A 22,047-nucleotide genomic window follows, 5' to 3' on the forward strand; every position below is an offset into this window, starting at 1 on the left:
CTCTAGTAAAAAAGATAGATAGGAAGAATAGTCTGGTTCATTAAGCAAGAATTCCTTATTGAGTACAAGACTAGTTTCTTGCGGGTTGGATATTCTTTTTTTAATGTGAAAAAAAGTATTTTGTATTGATAAAATTATTAATATTGTTATTAAATTTAATTAATAAGTTGGTCTTTAAACCTTCAACATGAATTTAAAATTAAAATTATCTTGATGTGATATAGTTTACTTAATGAGTTCATAAATAACTATTGAACTTTAAAATGGTGATATATTAGATTAATTTAGGTTTTGAATTTAATCTGTTAAACTCATGATCGGATTATAGAATTCATCATATTTAAATAATTTTTTATTTAATGATATGATAATAAAAAAATAGATACTCATAAAATTAAGTACTAAAAATTAAAATATCTATTTAAAATTGTGATAACTTTTATTAAAAAGGATTGAAATAAATTATAAAAACAAGTTAAAATCAATGTAATAAAATGAGAGCAACTTCTTCATTATTCATATTTACAAAATCAATAAGGTAATATCGGTAATCTTAGTAGCAAAATCATTTAAATAGATGATAATATTTGGAGCAACATCTAGTTCTTTAAGGATGACAAACAACGTTTTCTAAACATCAAAGTCAATTCTTAGGATTTTATTGGGATATAATAAAATTCTCAAAACTCAAATTAAACCCTCAATAAGATAAATTCAAAAATTAACTTGAGATAAGACTTGAGTTATATACTTTGAGAGTCAATCTAGATTATTTTTTTAAAAAAAATTATTTAAATCACATTATTTATTTATTTATTTTAAAAAACCAAAATATTTTTATCAAATAATAAGTCAATTCAGGTTTTTATAGTTCCAGATGAATTCTTTCTATTATTTTTTTTTTAACCCAAACCGGGTCAGGTCCGAGGTTAACCTGCGTCCGGATTTTAAAACTGTATCCCGTTAAAGAAAAACCCCGGAGCCTCTAGGAAAACTCCCACACTCGGTCACTCCCCAGCGAGAGCTAAACGCCCTGAACAGCGAACTAAAACCAAGGGAGGGTGACCTCCATCGATAGAGAAGCGAATTCAAGAAACAGCAGTTGCAAAGAGAGCGAGAGATGATGCAGAGATTGAAAGGACTGATAAATTTAAAGTAAACAAGAAATGGGTTTCTCTCTTATCAGAGAAATTTCTCAGCTTTACCAAACTATGCTCCAAATGATGATCCCCAAGACCAGGTCAGTTTCTATATGTGTTTCTGGTTAGAAATGTCTGCACCCAATTGAAGGATTCAGTCTCTTAGCTTAAATTTCTGGTCTCTGTGTGTGGCACTTGGTTTTCTTTGAGAATTGGTTCATTTATGAAGAGAAGACTCACAAGGATGGAGCTTTCTTGTATTTTCGTAAAATTGTCTGTACCCAGTTGAAAGATTGGGGTTTGTAAGTAGAAAGTTCCAGTCTTCTAAGTTCTAGCTTAAAACTTGTTCTTTGTGTATGTTGTGTGTGTGTGCTATTTGGTTTTGAATCGAAAATTTTTTCGTTAATTAAGATCAGATTTAGAAGAATGGAGCGTCTGTTCATTAGTTTAAAATATTTGCACCCAATTTAGAGTTTGAGTCTTTTTAATGCAAGGTTTCGGTGTTTTTTGCTTAAGAATTTGCTCTTTGTGCATGTTGTGTGCGTATGACATCTGTTTTGTTTTGAGAAATGGTTTATTTACGTAGAGAAGACTCACAAGGATGTATGTAGAGAATGCTCACAAGAATGGAGCTTTTGTTTATTTGTTTAGAAATGCTTGTGCTCAATTGAAAGGCTCGAGTCCTTTTTGTTTTTAGTAGCTATATGGAAAAACTGTAAATAATTTGACGGTCTTTTACTTGGTAGGTGGCTCTCGGTCTTTTCTTGTGACCATATGTTATAAACATGTTTGCCAAATGCTTTTACTTTATTGCTGTAAGGGTTTTTTAAAATTTAACACTGCTTTCTGTATTCCAAATTGGCCATGCTCAGAGTTTGACCCGCTTTCTTCGTATATTATGAATATGAAGGGTAGTGGCAAGGCTTTTTGTTCCAGGGCAGATGTTATTTCCCTTTGTGAGTATTTAAATGAAGGTGGGGTTTCATGCTTGTGTACCGCCACACACGTGCAATTAAGTGTCCATGGAATTTTGAATTGGAATGAACCACATCCCTTCCTGTACATTAGTTTGTTATATTTAAGAGAGATTGTTCAAACTTCAAAGGCCAAATCAAACCCTTTTTTTTCTGGTAACTGATGAAAGCCAATCCCTAAACACTGATTAGATGTGTTTGCCACTCACAAATAACTGCTTGAGATGACCAGGCCCCGACTTTGATTATAAGTGTTTCACTTCATCTGTATCATTCTTTTGATCACTGGGAAATAATTGCTGATTTGTAACCTTTTATGTCAACGTTTCATGTCACTTGATGCTTAACTTTGAGCTTTTTAGTGTTGCTTCTTATTCAATTGCAGCCTTTGGTTCACATTTACAAATACTAATGATTACTGACGTTGTTGCTAATATACTTCCAAACTGTATTTTGATCATGTACAGTGAAATTTGAAGAATGCAAAACATATTTCCAGAAATTGTATAAGTTTGTCTACCTACAAGCAACATATTTGAAGCCACATGTGAGACTTCAATCTTTTAGAAAATTTCTATGTGGAGTTCAATCTGTTAAGAGCTAAGTAATGGTATCTGGATATTCTAGTATCTTGCTTCTCTTGTTTGCGCTACAAGAGTTATGAAGGGAATCCTGTTATCTCGTAACAAGAACATAATTTTTTTTGTTGGACAGCATTTGCAGATAGCTTTTAAATTTACTTTCTTATTGTTACACATTCTTTCAGGTGGCCATCTTGGATAGTTTCACCATGGGATCTGGGGCTGGGATTGCAGTAGCAGGAATATTTCATGTGGCAACTGATAAAACTGTGAGTGACTGGTGCTGCAGGTTAACATCTGAGTGAAACTTTAATAATTTTCTTGAATTTGAGTCAGACAATTTTGAAACTGTGTTTTCTATATATAATATTGATGTAGTTGCCATGGTTTTTATTTTACACAAAGCTCACTGAGGTAATGAGCTTCTTACTTATGCATGGCATGCAGGTTTTTGCTCATCAAGAGGCTCAAATAAGTTTCCATCCTGACGCAGGGGCCTCCTTTTATCTTTCTTGCCTGCCTGGTTACTTAAGTAACACCAGTTGTCTCTGCTTTTGAGTATGCATTGTTTATTATATGTTCTGTTTGATACTTTTATTTTCTTATGAACCGCATTTTTCTCTCTCATGATTGTATTCTTTGTTTCAGGGGAATACTTGGCTCTAACAGGAGACAAGCTTAATGGTGTAGAAATGATTGCTTGTGGCCTTGCTTCTCACTATGCGTTACATGAGGTCTGTTCTCACTGCAGTCTACTGCTATATTCTTTCTTTTGTAGTACTCTTTCTTCACATCTATAACTTTTGCATGGCCTGTAATAATGTCTTCCTCAACAGAGACTTGATTTGGTTGAAGAACGCCTCGGTAAATTGATCACAGATGAGGCTACTGTCATAGAGACTTCTCTTGCACAATATGGTGACCTTGTTTTTGGTTAACTCAGATAAAATTTTGCAGAGGCGATGGTACTTTTGCTCTCTTTTTTCAAGGATGATTCAACAAACAGAAGTCCATTAGGATTTCATCATCGTTTATGGCCTTTGTTAGAAACAAAATCTGATCTGCATAATAATATATGGCTTGCCTTTATTTTGGGGATATCTGCAACATTTGGCAGGCTTTTTTTCCATCCATGTTTTTCTTAAGAACCCGAGCAAGGGACCAGGAACTGGAAACCTCACTCTGAAGCTGCTTAATGTCGCTTCTAAAGTTGTTGCTGTTGAAATTGATTAAAGGATGGTTGGGTTGTTAACAAACGTGTAAAAGAGCATGGACTTGAAGAGAAACTGTGAGTTTGGTTTGTTTACAGGTGTTTGATAAAATGCCTGAGAAAAGTTGTTTTAAAATAACTAAATTGTCATGTTTTAGAAAACGGGGTAATGAGTTATTGATTTATTATGCTTTAATAGTGACAAAGATTTGATCTTTCTTGAGAATGACATGATGGATTTCTTTTGTTATCAACTTCTTATGCTCTTACAGTTATTAAAATGTAATCTTTCGGAGAATGAATTCCTGGATTTCTTCTGTTATTAACTTATATATAGTTGCTTTGGAAATGATAAAAGTTTACTCTTTTGTGGAATCGCTTAATGGGGTTTTGCAGGTTATTCTAGAGGATGCATTGAAGGCTGAGTTTCCTAAATTTGATCTAGTTTAAGAGAATATTCCTTATGGGGATATCTTCACCTCTCTTGGCTAAATTAGTGTATGTGGCGAATCTGTTTCGAAGTGCGACACATCTTCAGAAAGAATTTGCATGGCGGTTGTTGGCCAAGCCTGGTGATTCTGAGTTTAATAGGTTGGCTGTCAAGAGATTTTCTTCCTGCTCCCAAAGTTGATTCTTCGGTGGTTATCATTCAGCCAAAAGATCAGATTCCTGGTGTGAATCTTGATGAACAGTGTGAGTTCACGAAAACATGTTCTGAGAAGAAGAATAAGACCTTGGGGGCAGCATTTAAGAGCAGAAGGTGATAGAGCTATTCAGGTTATCAAAAATGGCAAGCTCTAACAGAGAAGAAATGAACAGGAACTGATGATGATGGGGACAATGAGGAGGAGAGTGATGGAGAAGACTGTCATTCATCTTCTTGTGCAGATACGGGATTAGGTCTGTTCAAGGAGAAGGTCATTGAGGCTCCAAAAGCCGGTGGTTTTGAAGACAAGAGACCTTCAAAGCTGTGTAATGAGAGTTACTCTAATTACTTTCCTTGCTTAATGAAGCTGGAATCTATTTTCATGAGCAAACAAAGCCAAGGAATGTAGACAATGTAGCATTTTCTGCTGCTTACAGTTAATAATAGCATCTCGTTACCCCTTGCTCTTGTTGATGTTCCATCTTTTTTAACAAGCTCTTGCTGATATTCTACTTTGTGCTTTTTCTTCTTTTTTTGTTGAAAAAATTTCAAAATTATATTGTTAATTACTATAATTATAAAACCTGATCAAATATCTATCGAGATTAGCAGAACCTTGATAGTGTTTCAGTTTTTTTAATGATACTTTATAAATATATTAAAATAATATATTTTTTTATTTTTAAAAACTTATTTTTTATAATTAATATATTAAAATGATATAAAAATATAAAAAAAATTATATATTTTTGAAAAAACACAATTTAAACAGCATTTCTAAACAGGTTTTTACTAGTTGACACACCAACCCGAACTGAGCCCGATGACCATACTTATGAAACCTGAATGGTGGTTTCATACTGTGACCGGCCTTATCATTGTTCGCTAAATATTTTTTATTTAAAAATATATTAAGATAATATTTTTTAAATTTTTTTCAAAACAATAACAAATTATAAAGAAATAATTTAAATTAAAAAAATAAAAAAATTTCAAAAATACTTTTTTAAACACAAAAACAAACAAATATCTCCAAATTTTCATTGAAACTCAAACTGATAAAGTATGTATAATTTCCACGAAAAACAGGCTCATGATACTATATTTTGCATCAACCACTACAAAAATTTGTTTCTCAGCAAGGCTTGAGTTCAACACCAATGCTGAGAAGAGTTTGGGCTGATTCTAATGCCTCCTCACCTCCAAGCTCCAAGATCTTCTCACCCATTATATCTACTTCACTGTCCATCGAGCACTTGCTTGAAGGCCTTCGACTAGATAAGCTTCTGTTTTTCTTGCAGCAGGCATTGTCTACGGAAGCAGCCGGGGAAATCAGACAACTTTCTGAACCATGTCTTTTCTTAGGTACTGGAATATCATGTTCATGTCTTTTCTTAGGTGCTGGCATACCATGGTCATGCTTTCCTTCGTATGTTATAGTGGTGGATGTCGCCTCATCTGCAGCCCTCTCAACATGCTTACGAGCAGGACATGCTGACGATGTGCATCTGTAATAGCTCCTAACATTTCACCAAGGGATAGATAAAAGTAAGAATAATAAGGTTTAGAAGAGGAAACACAAGATAAAGAGTCTACGTAAGAAAATTTGAAGAGAATCTTGATTTGATAGACTTAGATTGGTTGGGAAAAGTATTCTCCAGGCCAAGTTCAAATATCAGACATGTGGAACCTTCAAGTTCAACAAGGTAAGAAAAAAGGAGTCCAATGCTATTTATAGGCACAGCAGCAAAAGAGTGCCTTAAAATTAATTCCACTAAATGCACAAATTAGCAGAATCAAAATCTACCTTATGAATGAATTCCCCTTCAACATTTTCTGACCATACTTGCGCCATCGATAGCCATCATTTGAGCTCCCCTCATCAGCAACAGTGTGTACAGCAATTTCAGGCTCCTTTTTCAAGACAGGAACTGAATGTGCCGCACTTCTTTCTTTAATCCTGCTCGTTGACCAATTGAATTGAATTAGAAAACTCAAAACTAAAATAAATTTCAAAAGAGCCAAATTCCTAAAAGGACATGCCTTATTTTCAGCCTTGGTTCAGCACCATGCTTCTCCTCAACCTTGGTACCTGCAATCCTACAGGGGCCATTTTGTTGGGGTTCCACTGCCCTGGGACCAAAGCTGTAAAATGGTAATGCGATGCCAATGAAAATATTAGCAAAATAAACAGCAAAGACATTTTAAACTATCATATTTTCTCAAATTACTTGCCATCGTTTTGACTCTGACTCATCACCATTTTTCTCTTCAATCTTAGCCCCCACATTTCCATTAGAACTGCTTGAACTCTGTTGTTCTGATTCAGGCACATGCAGAGATGAACGCCTGCCATCTGCTGAACAGACAGAAATATCCGACCCATCTAGCTTTTGAACTGAAGGGTCTACAATTTGACTGCCTACAGTTGGCTTAGCAGATGATATAACCCTGATGCATTTCCTATGAGGGGGATCATGATTATGGTCACCTATGTAAACAACATCAACAACACGACCAGATTGACAACAATGTTGAACCTTCTTCTTTGCATAGCAACTACAATGGACACATCTATAATAGCTTCTTGAATTTTTAGAACCCTTCACTGGCTTCTGGCCATACTTCCTCCAGTTATAGCCATCTGCAAAGGGTGCATCCATAACAACACGTGGAAGACCGGTTTCATGGTGAGAATTTTGCTGGTCTATTACTAGTCCAAGTTCACACTTCGACATTGGCTTTTGAGTTACAGATGCTGAATGTGGGACAGATATTGCAGCTGGTGTAACAGACAATGCTTCACTAGAAGTATTTGCACATTCAACCTGGTGTTCTAACCTGACCCTGTCTGCTTCAGGTTTTGTACCCACCTGTGCGTCCCGTTGGAACATCTCATTTTGCCCCTACAAAACAATTATTCTTATATAATTGACTACACTGACACTTTATAACAAAAAAAACCAAAACTCATATCAGACTACGCAAATTGGACAAGCAACACATTCAATTTTCTCTGATGGATTCTCTATATTAATACTAATGGTCAACGCTCATTATAAAATTGTCATCAACAAACCAACAAATCATTCCAAAATAGACCAAACAAAACAGCAAGTCTCGTCATTTTGTTCTGACTTCATTATCACAAAAAAAACTCAAAACAACACCGCACCGCACCAAAACCAGCCAAACCCTTCTTACTAGTCAATGTTACCCTGCAAACTAAACCGAAATCACCCAAAAATTGAAAACAAAATAAACCCAATTAAAAAAAAACCGAAAGATGCAAACTTTCATAGAGAAAAACAAATTCTTGATTAGAAACTACACAAGAATCTGTACCATTATAAACATAAACAAAAACAACCGAAGAAATCCAACAACACAGATAACAAACGGAAAAGTCAGATGAGTCCATTAATACACATAAAAGTTGATGAAAGAAGAACCTGAAACCCTGGTGAATTGGAGGAAGTCATGACTTTTTTGAGTAATTGGGAAAAAGAAGAACAATCATAGTTTTTAAATCCAATATCCGAATCTCCCCTATGGTATTTTCTCTGTTCTTGCATGGTTCTTTTAGGTTGTTTATATATAAAGTGAAAGAGTTTAAGGTTAAGTATTGGAAAGAAACAAAACAAAAATGAAAGACAGGAGAGTTCTTGTCTCAGTTGTCTGTCTAAAACAAGGGTTTTGGTTTTGGTTTTAGAGGAGGAGTGGTAACTAACATCTGTTCCCTTTTGTTTCCTTTTTGACTCTTTGTTGACTTGACAGGGCGGTATTGTATTTTACTTCCACTTAGGGCTTTGACCATGGATTTGCTAGATATCTCCTTTTATTTATTATTCATTCATTCTTCCAACATCTTATTATTATGAATCAAATTATTCACTTTGCTCTTAAAATAAGATTACAATAGAGCTAGGATAGTCTTTCCCTATCACGTGTGAATCCTGTCGTGATGGCCAGGACCGGTTGCCAGTTCAGATCCTGCTCCTAGTTGGATCAAACTTCGAAGAAATAACTTTTTGTTTGTTCTTGGTCCAGCTGACCATCTTTATTGGTTTGAAAATAGGGGTTTAGACTTTAGTCTATAATCCTACACTGAACTGGTTCAACGTGAAATCCTGCAAACTCATTGGAGTCGAGCTATAAGAAAACTTTTTGGGAAGTTTTCTTCATCCGGCCTTGGATGGTGTGGCTTTATTCAAATTGAAAGCAGTGATATTTTAGGTCGAATCTTTGACAGATGCATGAGAATAAAGAAGGTTCTGCTTGGCAGCCAAATTGATTTCAGGATTTGCAGGCTTGCCATTCATGGGCCAAAAGCATGGAACCCAAGTTTAAGCTCCTGGTCCATCATCATTTAAATGGCTAGAGCCCAAATGATAACTGGTCCCTGAAAGGGAAAAACAATGTAACTTGCGCAATAGATGAAGGAACTCGGCTGAACTGATCAGACCATACCAACCTTGTAGTACTTGGTCATACAATGCACAGATTCAGGGGACATAACCTTGAAAAAACATATCCTACAAGTTAGCAATTCCCATTAACACGAAGGCAACAAGCAGATATACTACAATAATTGCTCAAGAAACCCGTGTTTCGAATTTCAAACTTATGCCCATGCTGAAAAGCTCTTGGCACCACTTTGCCCCATAAGGTACTAACGTAACTTGAGAAAGTCATCAACAGACTCACAAACCTGGCAGTAGGGACCCCTATCCTTGCGGCCACCAGGCACTGCCAGTTGGATCACGTTGGCCACATTTTTTGCATTTCTGGCAGATATGCATTTCAGAGGAGCCGCTGAAAGTGAAGAGGCACTCGTGCAGGTTTGCAGATGCACCATGAGCTATAAGGCAGTCACGCTCTATCTCACTGAACTAAATACCACCAAAACCTGCAACTGGATGACTTGTAAGTGGGTGCACTAGTCCAGTGTTGCGGAATTTAACCTTGTCTTCAGCCATGTCGATCAACCGCTGATAGAATATTGGTCCCACAAATACGAGAGAGCATACCATTTCACCAGTTCGACCATTGTAGACTCTTTCATTCCCCCTTCTCGATAATTTAGCCCTGCCTTACATATTTGATAGAATGTCACTCTCAGAATAACTTAAAAGAAAAACAAAAGCATTAACAGAAAGAGATGACAGGAACTTGGAATGGACAACAGCATGAAATTTTACAATAATGTGTGCCAGGACGGTGTAGTCTGGTACACTGAACCACCAAGAGTGTGACAGCATTGACTTTTTTTTTATTTTTTTTATTCTAAAGCATTCTCATATAAAATGGAAGTTCAAAGAAATTACGTATTAACATTTACAAATGGCACGATTGCAGTCCAAAGAGTAGTATAAGTAAATGTAATGTCACCTGTGAACCTGGTCTACGATGTCATCAACAGAGAGTGAAGACAGGAGTAGCGTATCTCTTTGAGCCACCACTGGCAATTCCCTTTCCCAAAGCAGCCTCTAATAATTGACCAGGTATTTGTCGTGAAGGAAATGCATGTGGATCTATTACAATATCAGGAACAATTCCTTGAATTGTGAAAGGGAAGTTCTCTCGAGACCCTAGAAAGTCCAGAACACCCTTTTGCCCATATGCATGCTTGAGAGCTTATCTCCAGGACATGGAGATCGAACTTGCAACAGCAATTATGAAACAGATAAATGACAGGAAATGTGTTTTAAGAACGTAGTGCAATAAAGCCAAAAGCAACATCGATAATATGCAAAACACACCCACTCGCTCACCACACACATTTGTTTCAAAAGGACAAAGGGACTACACCAAAGAAAAAACAGCCCCAGAAAAATCCACCAACAATGAATTACATAAAATTGGTCTAGAGAGCAGCAAAATCAAACACTATTATCAGCTCTTTTGCATACATGTATTTCTGTTTCACATCACCAGACCTTACATTTTCTACATGCGTGAGCAGATGGTTATCCATGCGGGATTTGTGCTTGTATGTTGCCTGAAGCTAGAAATCAACTCTCAGATTTGCTACTTAAGGCAACAATAGAACCTTTCAATCATAAGAGTGAGACATTACAGTATCAAGAATTACCCTATCAAACAAAGTACAGATGGTATCAGGTCAAAGTGCAATCACCAATAAAAGCCACAACTCTTAGATAGAATCATGTACCTGAACATCAACAAGAACTTTCATTCTTGCCAAATATGTCATATTCTGAAATCTGGCATGCCAGTGACACTAACTGATGCCCGTTCCCTTTCACCATCTCTCTGCTTACACATGACATATCCAGGCTCACCAGCTACCTCACCAAATGAATCAAAGGCCCTCTGGAGTCCACTATCGATGAAGGCATTATATGAGTTGATGTGGTGGCTAATGAGACCATACTCGTCTAAAACAACGATGCTGCCTTCCTACAGAAACTTTGCAAAGTTTCTTCCCCCAAGTCAAATAAGTTAGCTGTGTCCATCAAATCATCATCTATATCCATATCATCAATTCCAACCTTACTACTCGGACCCATCTCCTCCACAAGATCTGATGATGCACCCATTTAATTCAAAATCTGAGAAGAAATAGATGACAGAAACATCAATGACAAAGCTGCAATCACAACTGAAACAATTTAACTCTCGCTGAAATGGAAGCAACATAGAACATACAAGTGAAAACAACTAAAGCTTTCAAGGCTCAGTAAAAAAACAGTTATGAGAACCCTTTCCTGCTTAAATTAAGAATATCCTCAGAACATCATAAGTACTAAAACTCAACAAATCAAACCCAAGAGCTCAAGCAGCATCAACATTTTACTCTACAAATGTATTTCCTCTACCGCAAACGCCAGTAAGCATTTGGATTTCACTCTGAATTCCAAATGATAAAATAGTTTATCATCTAGATTTCCTTTAAAACACCTTAAGAAAAATAGCTCATTAGAACTCTGATTAATAACCAAAATATGTCAAAAAAGGGCATATTTTTTTTATTATGAAAAAACAGAACTTTTAACAAAAAACAAAATCATATTCAACAACGTATCCATGTTATCATATTAATGCAAAAAAGCCTATCTGTTTTTAGTCTCTCGCACTACTTTTTCCTTCCAACAAAAAAATATATTGTAAACCTTAGTCATCTGGGTTTTTCTCTAACGCAACAAAACTGTCATCTAACCACTAGATTTCCACTAAAATGTGTAAAAAAAGGGGGGGTATCACCTTACTTAGCACAGACAAAACAAAAACCCCAAAAGCTACAAACTTTAACCAGTTTTAACAAAATAAACCCAAAATGGGAAGCGAAAGATGTAAAAAATTAATAGAGAGCAGAGAAAACTTACATTAAACCCTAAGAAATCTTTTGGCCTTGAAATGAATGAAAAAAATTCTCTATGCACAATGTCAATGTTAAATTTTGAAGGGTTTTTGGTTTTCGATCAAAGAGAGCTCTGAGTGAGTGATTTCACAGAGAAAAAAGATTTCTTTTGGGAGTCAGTGGGGGTGCACTGTAAGGTGTGTCGCACGGGAAATATTGTCATTCGGAAAGAAAGAGACCAATGCTTTGAGAGTATGGATTCTGGATATTTTGCGTTGTTGCTTTCAAAGAAACCCTGCTGAGAGACCGTCAAGCTACCATGTTACTAGAACGTCAATGGTTGAAAAACTCTCAGCAGCTTGATGTCTCATCTACCATCTAGTTAATCTATGTAATAAAAAACCTGTAAGGTAGCGTCTCGTTAAGGAAGAAGACGGTGGAAGGAAAACCCTATTAATTACTCGCTCAGCACGATCAAATTACTACTCTACTGTGGAATAGAAAGTACATATTTTTTGTTCTAAAACATATAAAAAAAAAATTTAACTTGTGATACGATCGAGCTCCAATTTTTACTCGCTCGGTACTATCGAAGAAGTTTACAGTGTATTTGATGTTATGATAATTTTTATAATTATAATTTAAAAAAATATATTTTATAAAAAATATTTTTAATTATAATTAATTTAAAAAAGTCTATGTTTTTGTTAAAATTTTGATTGAAATGGAAATTGAACAAAATATAGTTTAATGTATTTTTAATTAAGAATACATTTTAAATTGAGATTATAAAATAACTAAAAAAACAGATATTAATATTGATGATTTTTAATTAAAATATTGTTGATTTAACTACTATTATTATATCATGAAATAAACAATATTTTATATAAAATATTTTGTATTGTTTCATTAAAGTATTTATAATTCTATCACGTACGAGATACATCCAACAAAAATTATAGTTTTCATGGTTTCTTGAATGTGCAACAATATCAGGTAAAATATCACCAGAAATAAAATTAGGATTGCGATCAAATTCTGCAAATACTATATCATCATTAGATATTTTTCTAATATAATTATATAGTATCATTGAATAATATTAAATACTAATTTTTTAAATAAAATATAATACTTAAAAAAATTTATTAATTTTTTTTTATTTTATTAGATCGGATCCAATTCTGCAAAACTCGTCCAGCCAAAATCAGTGAAAAGTAAATTACTTCATTCTGCATTGTTACGTGAACAGTAAAGCAAAGACTCAGCTGCTGGTTGCAAAGCATAAAAATTGTGTTTTTGTTAAACTTTAAGTATAGTCGTAATTTATGATGGATCCCACTAAAATAAAACTCTATTTTTAATTTAATCAAACATTAATATTTGTGGACAGACACTTAGTTAAAAATCATTATAATTTTTAGTATGATTGATATAAAATTTTTATGGGAGATTTTCGAAACTTAGTTCTATAAAAAAACTTTTTTATTGGTCAATTCGTTATATGATTTTCTTGAAATTAGACCCGTAAGATCTAATTTGGTTAATTTTTTTGAATTTTTTAATTTTTCTTAATTTTGAATTTTATATTATTTTTCTTTATATTTTAGAATTCTAATTATTTATCTAGTATAGGTTGGTTCTTTTAAAGACTTGTAAATCTCTATACATCATTTTTTTAACATATAACAAAACTAAATAGAAACATTTAATTTATGTTTTTATTTTTATATTTTTAACCGAATATTGTATCTTTTTATTTAATTCTTAAATCCAACGACAATATCTAAACGCAACCTAGCCTATCAGTGCCATTCCATTCCCATTTGCTGTTTTTTTATTTTACTTCATTTTCAATTTTGAAATGAATTATATTAATTTGGATTATGTATCATATTAATAATTTGGATATATCCCAAAGTCCAAGAATGTCTAAAGTCAAATATGATTTATCTGCCAGGATTACCAAGCGCAAAGTGTTGTGAAGGAAAGATGACTTGTGACAGGTAACAGTTACTTTCTTCATCATCCTTCCATGGCCTGTCTTCATTTCTTGACCATATAATTAAATACATGCTCATGTGTGTCGTATTCTGCTCTTGCATGACTGCAGGCTCCAGCAAGATTGTCCAACGACCTCCTCATGAAACTTCCAGTTTAACAGACAAAATGGCCTTCCATCATTCTCCTCATTCAGTTCATAAGGTTCTTCCTACTTCAGCTCCTCTGCGGTTGGGTCACAGCATACATCACGCCAGGTCTTCTTCACCAATGCCTGGTTGAAGCAAACGTGGCGCTAAATTTAACCATGGTTTCGGATAACACAGAACTGGAAGAGCCTTTGCCTGCTTTTTTTAATGGGATAAGCTAACGAAAAACTCTAAATTGAAAAGTTACGCAAATGGAAGTGGAGGATACACTTTGCCTTGTCTCTCATATACACTTGATGTTTCACGTCATAGATTGCTGCAGTAGAACTTCTTCACTTTATCGTTATCATAGTGCTTCCAGATGCTTCATATGCTTGTTCATCCTGAAACATAGGCCATGTCAAAGGATTTTAGAAGCAGGTTTTTGTACACAACTCATTGACTTTAGAGCTTCGACAATTTCAGAATTCTTAGTTGTATGTATAGTTCTGAAGGTAATGTTCTTGCCTCAATGTAATATCATTAGATTTTAGAGAATAGTTGTAACTATTCATCTACCATGTTCCTGTTAATTCTCCAAGGAAACATCATGTTAAGAGGTAATACTAGTAGCTTCAGTGTGATTGCTTGGGCAGGCAGTCCCCAACCGTAAATTCTTCTAGCAAATTTTACATTTTAGTAATTGGTCTCGAATCTTATGATTCTTTTCTGAAAGATGAAATTTTTTTCCTTGGTTTTTTTTTTTTTTTCCTCTCTTTGAATGCTTAGCCTTTTGTCCAGACTTCGTTTGGTGTTGTAGGATAATTGTCCTGGTCAGATTATTTTTGACACTAAGTTTGTCTCTCTAGGGTTTCATTTGCCACAATCTTTTCTGGACGATTCTGCTTTTGCTCAATTTAGATGGTAGTAAAATAGGTGACCTGCCTTCTAAATTTCAATGGAGTTTTGCCCTTCTCTTAAAAAAATGCTGGCTCCACCTATCTCTGAAAAATTAAACAAAAAAAGTCGGTCCCTCGACGAAATAGAGGCTGGCCTTGGCTAGTGTCTGTTTCAAGCCTTTTCTTCTATAATACCAGATAAGCATATAGCGGATGGAACCCTCATGGTTCTTCAAGTTTGCCACATCTTTTTCTTGGAACTTTTCTTCTTCCTGGCTCTCTGGGTTTGTAATATAACTTCAATGGAAAACACAAAAATTGCACAAGCTGCAGTATGTAGTTAGAAAAACGACAAAGGAAAGAAGAATCATTATTTATTGGGCTTCAAAATTCACCTTAAGCTATTCAAATTGATGAACAGAAATTTGTACATGAACACAAAGACCTGTACTCGTATTGCTCAGTACAACAAAAGCAAAACGGAAATTTTCAGTTTCAATCGCAGCTCATCTGTCCTTTGTCTGCGTTACTCCATGTCCAATATATGGCAGATACTGTGCAATCCAAAGGCAAAACAGTTTTATTACCAAACACCAATCGCAGTAACTCATGAACAATCCACTATCAAAAGTTGCTGTACATTAGATGCTCAAGTTAAGGACTAAGAAGTTTTGCACAGTGACGTGAATTGAGTTTCGAGGATTCTGGAAGGTGACAAGAAATAAGACAGGCAGTGTCTTTCCACCAAGAAACTTCCATTTCTTTCTCCCGAAGCTTGTGCTCAGCACATTCTATCATACCTTCTAGCTCTCTTATCTGTTCTTGCTGTCTTGATTCCAGTAATTCGTGCAACCTTCTCTCCAATTCATGAGGAGAAACACCACAATGCTCTTCAGAACCTAATGCTTTTTCAAATTTGAAAGCAACTACTTCTCCAGAACTTACAGTCTGGCTTTTTGAAGTAGCAGTGTTCGCATCGGTGACCTTCCATTTCAAATTTCCAGAACTTACAATCTGGCTTTTTGAAGTAGCTGTGTTGTCATTGGTGACCTGCCATTTAAAAATTCCAATACTGAGTAGATGCAACTATGAACATGTAATATTGTGGCAGGAAGATGAACAGAAAATAATCCTGGAAAAGTTAGGGTCTAAACACGTCCTAATTTGCAATAAAATTTCCATTAATCTTCAAGGACCGGGAATCCAAGACAAATGGACTGGATATAAAATACAATTCCAGTGAGCAGATTGGTTACGAATTCAATTGTCATATTTTAGAAAGATATTTATAGTTAACATAAACATGAGAGCAATGAAATGGAACCATTGGCCATAGGTCCTCAAAATTTCAAAACCATTTCTCCATTGAAAGACAGAAATTCCATGATTCCAAGAGAAATAACAAACCACAGAAATCAACACATGATTCAGCTTACACTTCTCCCTTTCTGTTGTGGATGTTTCACCGAATTCTCGACTGTATCCAAGTGAAGTTGCAAACTCTGAAGCTCAACTTCAAGTTCCGCCTCAAGTTTATCCCTTCCTTCTGAAAACTCTCTTTTCTTAGGTGTCTCATATCTCAAAGACTGGCCACAAACTGTAATTGTTGATGACCCTGGCAAAACATGACAGTGTAAGGATTTGCGGAGAAAGTTGGTTTTCAAAATCCAGACCATCTGCAATACCTGTGGTGGAATAAGCACACATTTCATTCATCTCAGATGGCTTAGAGAGCCCGTCTTTCTTTTGCAATTCATCCCTCACATCTTCAAGAAGCTTCTCCATTTGCATTCGCGTTTTCATTATCTTATCAAGTTCATTTTTACTCATTGCAATTTGATACAATAGACAACATCCAACTCCAAGGTTGACAGTAGCCTCCCTGTTACACTGTCCTGAAAATAATTTCAAGACAACAACATTAAACATGTAAAAACTCTTCCTTGTATATATGAAGAAAGAAAGTACATCGCGACACCTGCTTCCATAACATTACATTACTACATATTACTTTCAATTGCAAAAACAGAAATACTCAGTTGCAACAAAATAAGTCTATGAACAATTGCACAAAAATTTAACTGGGTTTCTCGTAATTTTCATATGAACAAATTAATCATGATTTTTATGGATTCTTCTTTTCTTTCTGGGTTTCTCATAATTTCAATATAATAGGAAAGAAACTCCACAAAAGCACCAAAAAGGGAAAAAGATTAATTTTTTAGTCATCTATCGCTCCTATTCACAAAAGTTTTATGCCAAAATAAAATTTACCTGGATTGGCAGTCTGGGAAGCCGAATTCAAGGAAGCCTCGCCGTTGAATCCATTCGTCGAACTGTTAACCTGCACAATCCGATCACCAGCCAATACATTCCTTTTACTCTCTTTCTTTCTCTTCCGCCTCAAATCAGAGAGCCAACGAGCAATGCGAGAAAGGTAACAGTGTGCAAACTTGCGCCGCTCTCTACAGCCCAGTCCTTCTTCCATCATCAACAACTCCTACAAAAGTCTTTGTTGAAAGACAAGAGATCGGCAATACCAAAAATAAGAAGAGAACCGTCGTGGGTTTTTTTAGATTCTAAATGGGGAGATGGAGAAAGAACAAAACAAGGGTTTGGGGCTTTAAAAATGGAGCCTTGGTGACGAATCTTCATGGGGATTAGGAGATTCAGATTTTTTGGGAAGGGAATTAAATGTGAGGGAGTGTGTTTGGATTGTTGGAAAATTTGGAGGGAAAGTTATAAATGCTGTGCTCTGTTTCTTACTTGGCTTTGTCTCTGTGTTTATATGATTGATTGAATTTATGAGCGCCAAACATGTGTGTTGAATTTATACCTAAATTTAAAGGAAATAATTAATACTATTTTAGTGATAATAATTCTATAATTGATGATAATAAAATTAAAGTCTTGTTTGTTTCGTGTAAAACACTTTCCTCAATCTCTTTCGTGTTTTCTTTTTCACAAAAACAATAACTAAGTTACCTTTAAAATTAATTAGATTGGCATCCAAGGGTTCTTTATGTTTTAAACTTGGGTTTTTTTAGTAATAATTAGGTTTACTATAGAGCAATTTAGTATTTTAATAAATAAAAAATATAATTTAAAAATAAAAAATAATTGACATGTGTATTAGACATGCTAATGTATCAGACGTGTATTCAGATTAGATTGCGCATGAGACCGCGTACGGTGTTCAAAAACAATCTTCCTTTATATAATTAGAATTGTATGAGTGACTTTTTTTTCTGTAAGCGGCATACGTGTAACTTATCAAATTTTGGTATGGCATCGATAATATTTTTTCCCCTTTATTTTATCTTTTCTTTTTTATTTTCACATTTAATCCTTTAAAATTTCAAAAGAGCATTTCAATTTATTTTTTTTTAAAAAATTTGGTTTATATTTTTTTTATTATTTGTTTTATTTGAAGTAATTTATAAAATTAAATAGTTTTTTAATTTCATCTTCTTTTAGTCTTTTTATTTGTCAAATTTAGTTCTCATTCTCTTGATAAATATGAAAAAAAATAAAAATATATATTTTTCAGTTCATTTTACATGACATAGTCAATCATTATAAATTATTTTCTGACTTCTTTTACATGCACTAGAAAGCATAAAAAAATCATTTTTTTAGAAATCAACACTTCATGAAAATTATTTTCCAAGATCAAACTATTTTTAACAAATGAGGTACAAATTAGTCACCAATCTTCAAAAAAATGTAAAAGTGATTTGCTGGTCCATGTCTGAAAAAATAGTGAATTTGGGTTCAAGTCAAGCATACTTTATCAGATTGTTTGAGTTGAATTGTTCGAGCAATATATCATTTCGATCTATGTGTATATGTGCTCAAATTGAAGGAAAAAAATCATTTGTTTATGTTGGAATAGAATTATATGTTGGTTGAACAAAATAAAGATAAATTATCCACTAATAATTTGGTTTGATTCAAAATCACAAGAACTTAATTTGAATTGCAGTTTCTGAGGTTATTTTGTGTAAACCAAGTAGTAATGACTAACTAGATGCATTGATCTTGATCAAGAAAATGACTGTGTTTAGAGGTAAATATTACATGTCTTCCAAACAAATCAATATACATTAGCATACTTTATCAACATATAAATCATACAATTGGGGAAACAAAGAAAAATTCTTAGAAGGATACAAGATTTCCATACAAAACGTATAAGTACTTGAAATTTTAATTAACTTCATTAGGACATAAATTATTTTATTAACCGTGTTATAGCTTGGATTAAAAAAAAATTGAATATAAAAAAATATATTTAGATAAAAAAATTTTGCTCAATACAATGATTTAAATTTAAAAAATTTCAATCCAACTATTTACTTAACTTGAGTTTTAAATTAAATTGTATAAGGGTCACTCAAACATGACTTTGTTCATCGGGCAAGTCTAAAAAAAATCAAATTAATATTAAATTATATAATTAAATAAAAATTTTATATTAAAGAATAAGATAAGAAAAAAATCACAAAAAAAACTAAGAAACCAAAGGAATTGAAAACCTCATATTAAAAAATGGAGTTGAAAAAAAATCAAAAGATAAAAAAAAATCAAAAAACTTTTATTATATGATAAAAAATATAAATATCAATTTATTATCAACTAAATACTGAATGATAAAAATAAATAAACACCTCATTGATGCTTGAGCCTTCTTCATACCCACACACTTGGGGTTTTGTTAATAGACCGTAACTCTTTTTATTGGCCATTTAAGTTTTATAATTTTTTTTATAATTTTTTATAATTTTATTATTTAACATTAAATTTTTATTTTTTTGGGTTATTTAACTCTTTTTATCATTTAATATCGTAAATAAGTTACATTTTATTTATTTTCCAATCACAATTTTTTTATATATTATGTTTTGAAACTGCTTCGCTAAAATCTCCTGCAGATGTATTATTTAACCAAAATTTTAAATTTTATGTGCTAATAACCTAAAATAGCTAGATAAAAGGAGAACAAACAAGCATAAGCATAGCCCAAGTAGCCAGCCATGGACACCGTGAAGAGGAGGTGCCTTACTGATATTCGAGTACACCCAGGTTGGGACCTGGTAAACTAACCTTCCTTCACCAACTAAAAGAACAAATAATACACTCATTAAATGCAAACACATGCCTGGGACTGTGTTTTCTTACAAGACAATGACTATAAACCTATAAATATTGGCTCCACCATAGCTTGTTAGAATCAAGAAAAAATAATGTGTCTAGTTGAATCTATATTTTTTAAAAGTTTAATTGCTTTTATTTAAAAAAAAATTTATATATTTTCAGATCATTTTAATATACTAATATTAAAATTAATTAAAAATAGTGTTACGATGGAATAAAAAAATGGACCAACCAACAAGATTTTTTAAGATCAAAACTTATTTGTCAATCATTAAATTGTTCAGGGTTGATTTGTAGTTTTTGCAACACTAATAATGCTTTGATTTTTTTTTTTTATGATATTTATTGATTCAATGGAGCATATATTGACATCATTGTCCAAAATTTGAATACTATCTTTTTTATGTTTTAATATATAGAATAAATTATGATTTATTTGAAAGCAATCATGCTAATTTAGTGCTGCCTTGTAAAAGGAAGACAGTGACAGGACAAAAACCGAAATAAACAACAAAGCAGAGGGGATTAGGATAATTTATTTGGCTTAATTAGTAATTGTACCATTTGTCTTAAGCACCTAAATTCAGGGAACTGAGAATAGAGTTTCTTCCTTTATTTATCAAGTTTAAAATGGTAATTAAGTTGTCCATATAACTCTATAATTTTAAAATCTAATCCGAGACAAGGCTCCAGCATGAATCCAGAGAGTTGGTTTAGGATAACATCTTTTTTTAAAAAAAAACAAATCAATGGATTTTACCATATCAATTTAGATTTTTTTTTATGGAGGGAGACCAATCAATTCATTTCTATATATTTTTTTCAACGTGTATTGATCTATACTATAGTTCAGTCGTGTTCTAGATCGATTCTTATAACCAATATAAGTTTTATAACTAGATCTTATTCTTAAAAATAATCATTATTTTTTAAGAAATAATTGTAGATTGAACATTAAAAATTTGAAACCTTGAGTTGAATACATGTTCGTTGTACCCCATGTAAAATGAAATTGGTGCAACTTTGTGTCAAACTGTTGGCTCCATGATAAAGACATTGATTTCTCTAGTACATGACTTCATTTGATTTGTGCATGGGTAACATCCCAAACATAAAATACATGTTAATTTTGCATAGTTTAGCTACATACCAAAAGAAAAATTATAATAGCTTCACTTTATGCATAAATATATAATGTTCGAAACTCAATTCAAGATCTCACATCTAAGTGTTTAAGTTAGATATTGGTTTAATAAAAAGGTTATGATGTATTACATTATGCACATAAGTTAATATAAATAACAATAACATTTTTTTATCATATCATTTGTAATTTGTCTTGTTTCCATTATTACAATAAGTGGAAATCTGAAGATTTATTCAACATATTATACGGTTCATTGAAATTAAATTTAACAGAGAAAGAACGAGTTTGTGATATATAGGGTTCGGCCCTGATGGAACAACTATCTTAACACCAAAGTTGTGATGAATGAGGTATAGTCCTAATGAAAGATTTATCTTGACACCAAAATTATGATGTATTAGGCTAGACTTTAATGGATTAGTTCTTTTGACGCCAAGGTTGTGATATATTTGGCTTGTCTTCGATGGAACAATTCTTTTAATACCTATATTATGATGTATAAGGTCTGATTTTGATGGAACAACTATCTTAACACCAAAGTTGTGATGAATGAGGTATGGTCCTGATGGAATAACTATCTTGACACCAAGATTGTGATGTATAGGGTCATACCCTAATGGAGTAGTCCTTTGACACCAAGGTTATGATATATAAGGTCTAGTTCCAATAGAACAATCCTTTTAATACCTTTGATGTTATGTAAAGGGTTTGGACCTGATGGAATAACTATCTTAACACCAAGATTGTGATGTATAGGATTAAAACTGATGGAACAATCCTTTTGACACCAAGGTTATGATATATCAGGTCTGGCTATAATGAAACAATCCTCTTAATG

At 33.4% G+C, this 22,047-nt stretch overlaps 2 protein-coding genes and 2 pseudogenes across 2 annotated transcripts; 1 reads left to right on the forward strand and 3 right to left on the reverse strand.

Moving 5' to 3' along the window:
- The first annotated feature begins 960 nt into the window (after positions 1 to 960).
- LOC133688500 (ribosomal RNA small subunit methyltransferase, mitochondrial-like) lies at positions 961 to 5,024 on the forward strand (annotated as a pseudogene).
- Positions 5,025 to 5,569: 545 nt separating this feature from the next.
- LOC133687795 (probable WRKY transcription factor 32) lies at positions 5,570 to 8,311 on the reverse strand. Its single transcript, XM_062107122.1, has 5 exons — positions 8,003 to 8,311; positions 6,786 to 7,456; positions 6,594 to 6,695; positions 6,358 to 6,510; positions 5,570 to 6,070 (listed from the first exon to the last, which is right to left on the reverse strand). The coding sequence occupies exons 1-5, from the start codon at positions 8,123 to 8,125 to the stop codon at positions 5,686 to 5,688; spliced, it is 1,434 nt and encodes a 477-aa protein (XP_061963106.1). The 5' UTR covers positions 8,126 to 8,311; the 3' UTR covers positions 5,570 to 5,685.
- Positions 8,312 to 8,813: 502 nt separating this feature from the next.
- Positions 8,814 to 12,397, reverse strand: LOC133687796 (DNA-directed RNA polymerase D subunit 2b-like; annotated as a pseudogene).
- Positions 12,398 to 15,261: 2,864 nt separating this feature from the next.
- On the reverse strand, positions 15,262 to 17,683 carry LOC133687764 (protein POLAR LOCALIZATION DURING ASYMMETRIC DIVISION AND REDISTRIBUTION-like). Its single transcript, XM_062107072.1, has 4 exons — positions 17,180 to 17,683; positions 16,591 to 16,800; positions 16,342 to 16,520; positions 15,262 to 15,955 (listed from the first exon to the last, which is right to left on the reverse strand). Exons 1-4 carry the CDS (start codon positions 17,394 to 17,396, stop codon positions 15,560 to 15,562), a joined length of 1,002 nt encoding a protein of 333 aa, XP_061963056.1. The 5' UTR covers positions 17,397 to 17,683; the 3' UTR covers positions 15,262 to 15,559.
- Between the last annotated feature and the right edge of the window lie 4,364 nt (positions 17,684 to 22,047).

The sequence above is a fragment of the Populus nigra genome, chromosome 3 (genome assembly GCF_951802175.1).
Source record: "Populus nigra chromosome 3, ddPopNigr1.1, whole genome shotgun sequence".
NCBI lineage: Eukaryota > Viridiplantae > Streptophyta > Magnoliopsida > Malpighiales > Salicaceae > Populus > Populus nigra.

Coding starts and splice junctions, on each gene's coding strand:
- LOC133687764 (XM_062107072.1), bottom strand. CDS start 17,396: ATGATGGAAGAAGGACTGGGCTGTAGAGAGCGGCGCAAGTTTGCACAC. Junction 16,801..17,179: donor TTCCCAGACTGCCAATCCAG/GTAAATTTTATT, acceptor AATTATTTTCAG/GACAGTGTAACAGGGAGGCT. Junction 15,956..16,341: donor CACAACAGAAAGGGAGAAGT/GTAAGCTGAATC, acceptor TTTAAATGGCAG/GTCACCAATGACAACACAGC.
- LOC133687795 (XM_062107122.1), bottom strand. CDS start 8,125: ATGCAAGAACAGAGAAAATACCATAGGGGAGATTCGGATATTGGATTT. Junction 7,457..8,002: donor CCAATTCACCAGGGTTTCAG/GTTCTTCTTTCA, acceptor ATTGTTTTGTAG/GGGCAAAATGAGATGTTCCA. Junction 6,696..6,785: donor GAGTCAGAGTCAAAACGATG/GCAAGTAATTTG, acceptor ACCATTTTACAG/CTTTGGTCCCAGGGCAGTGG.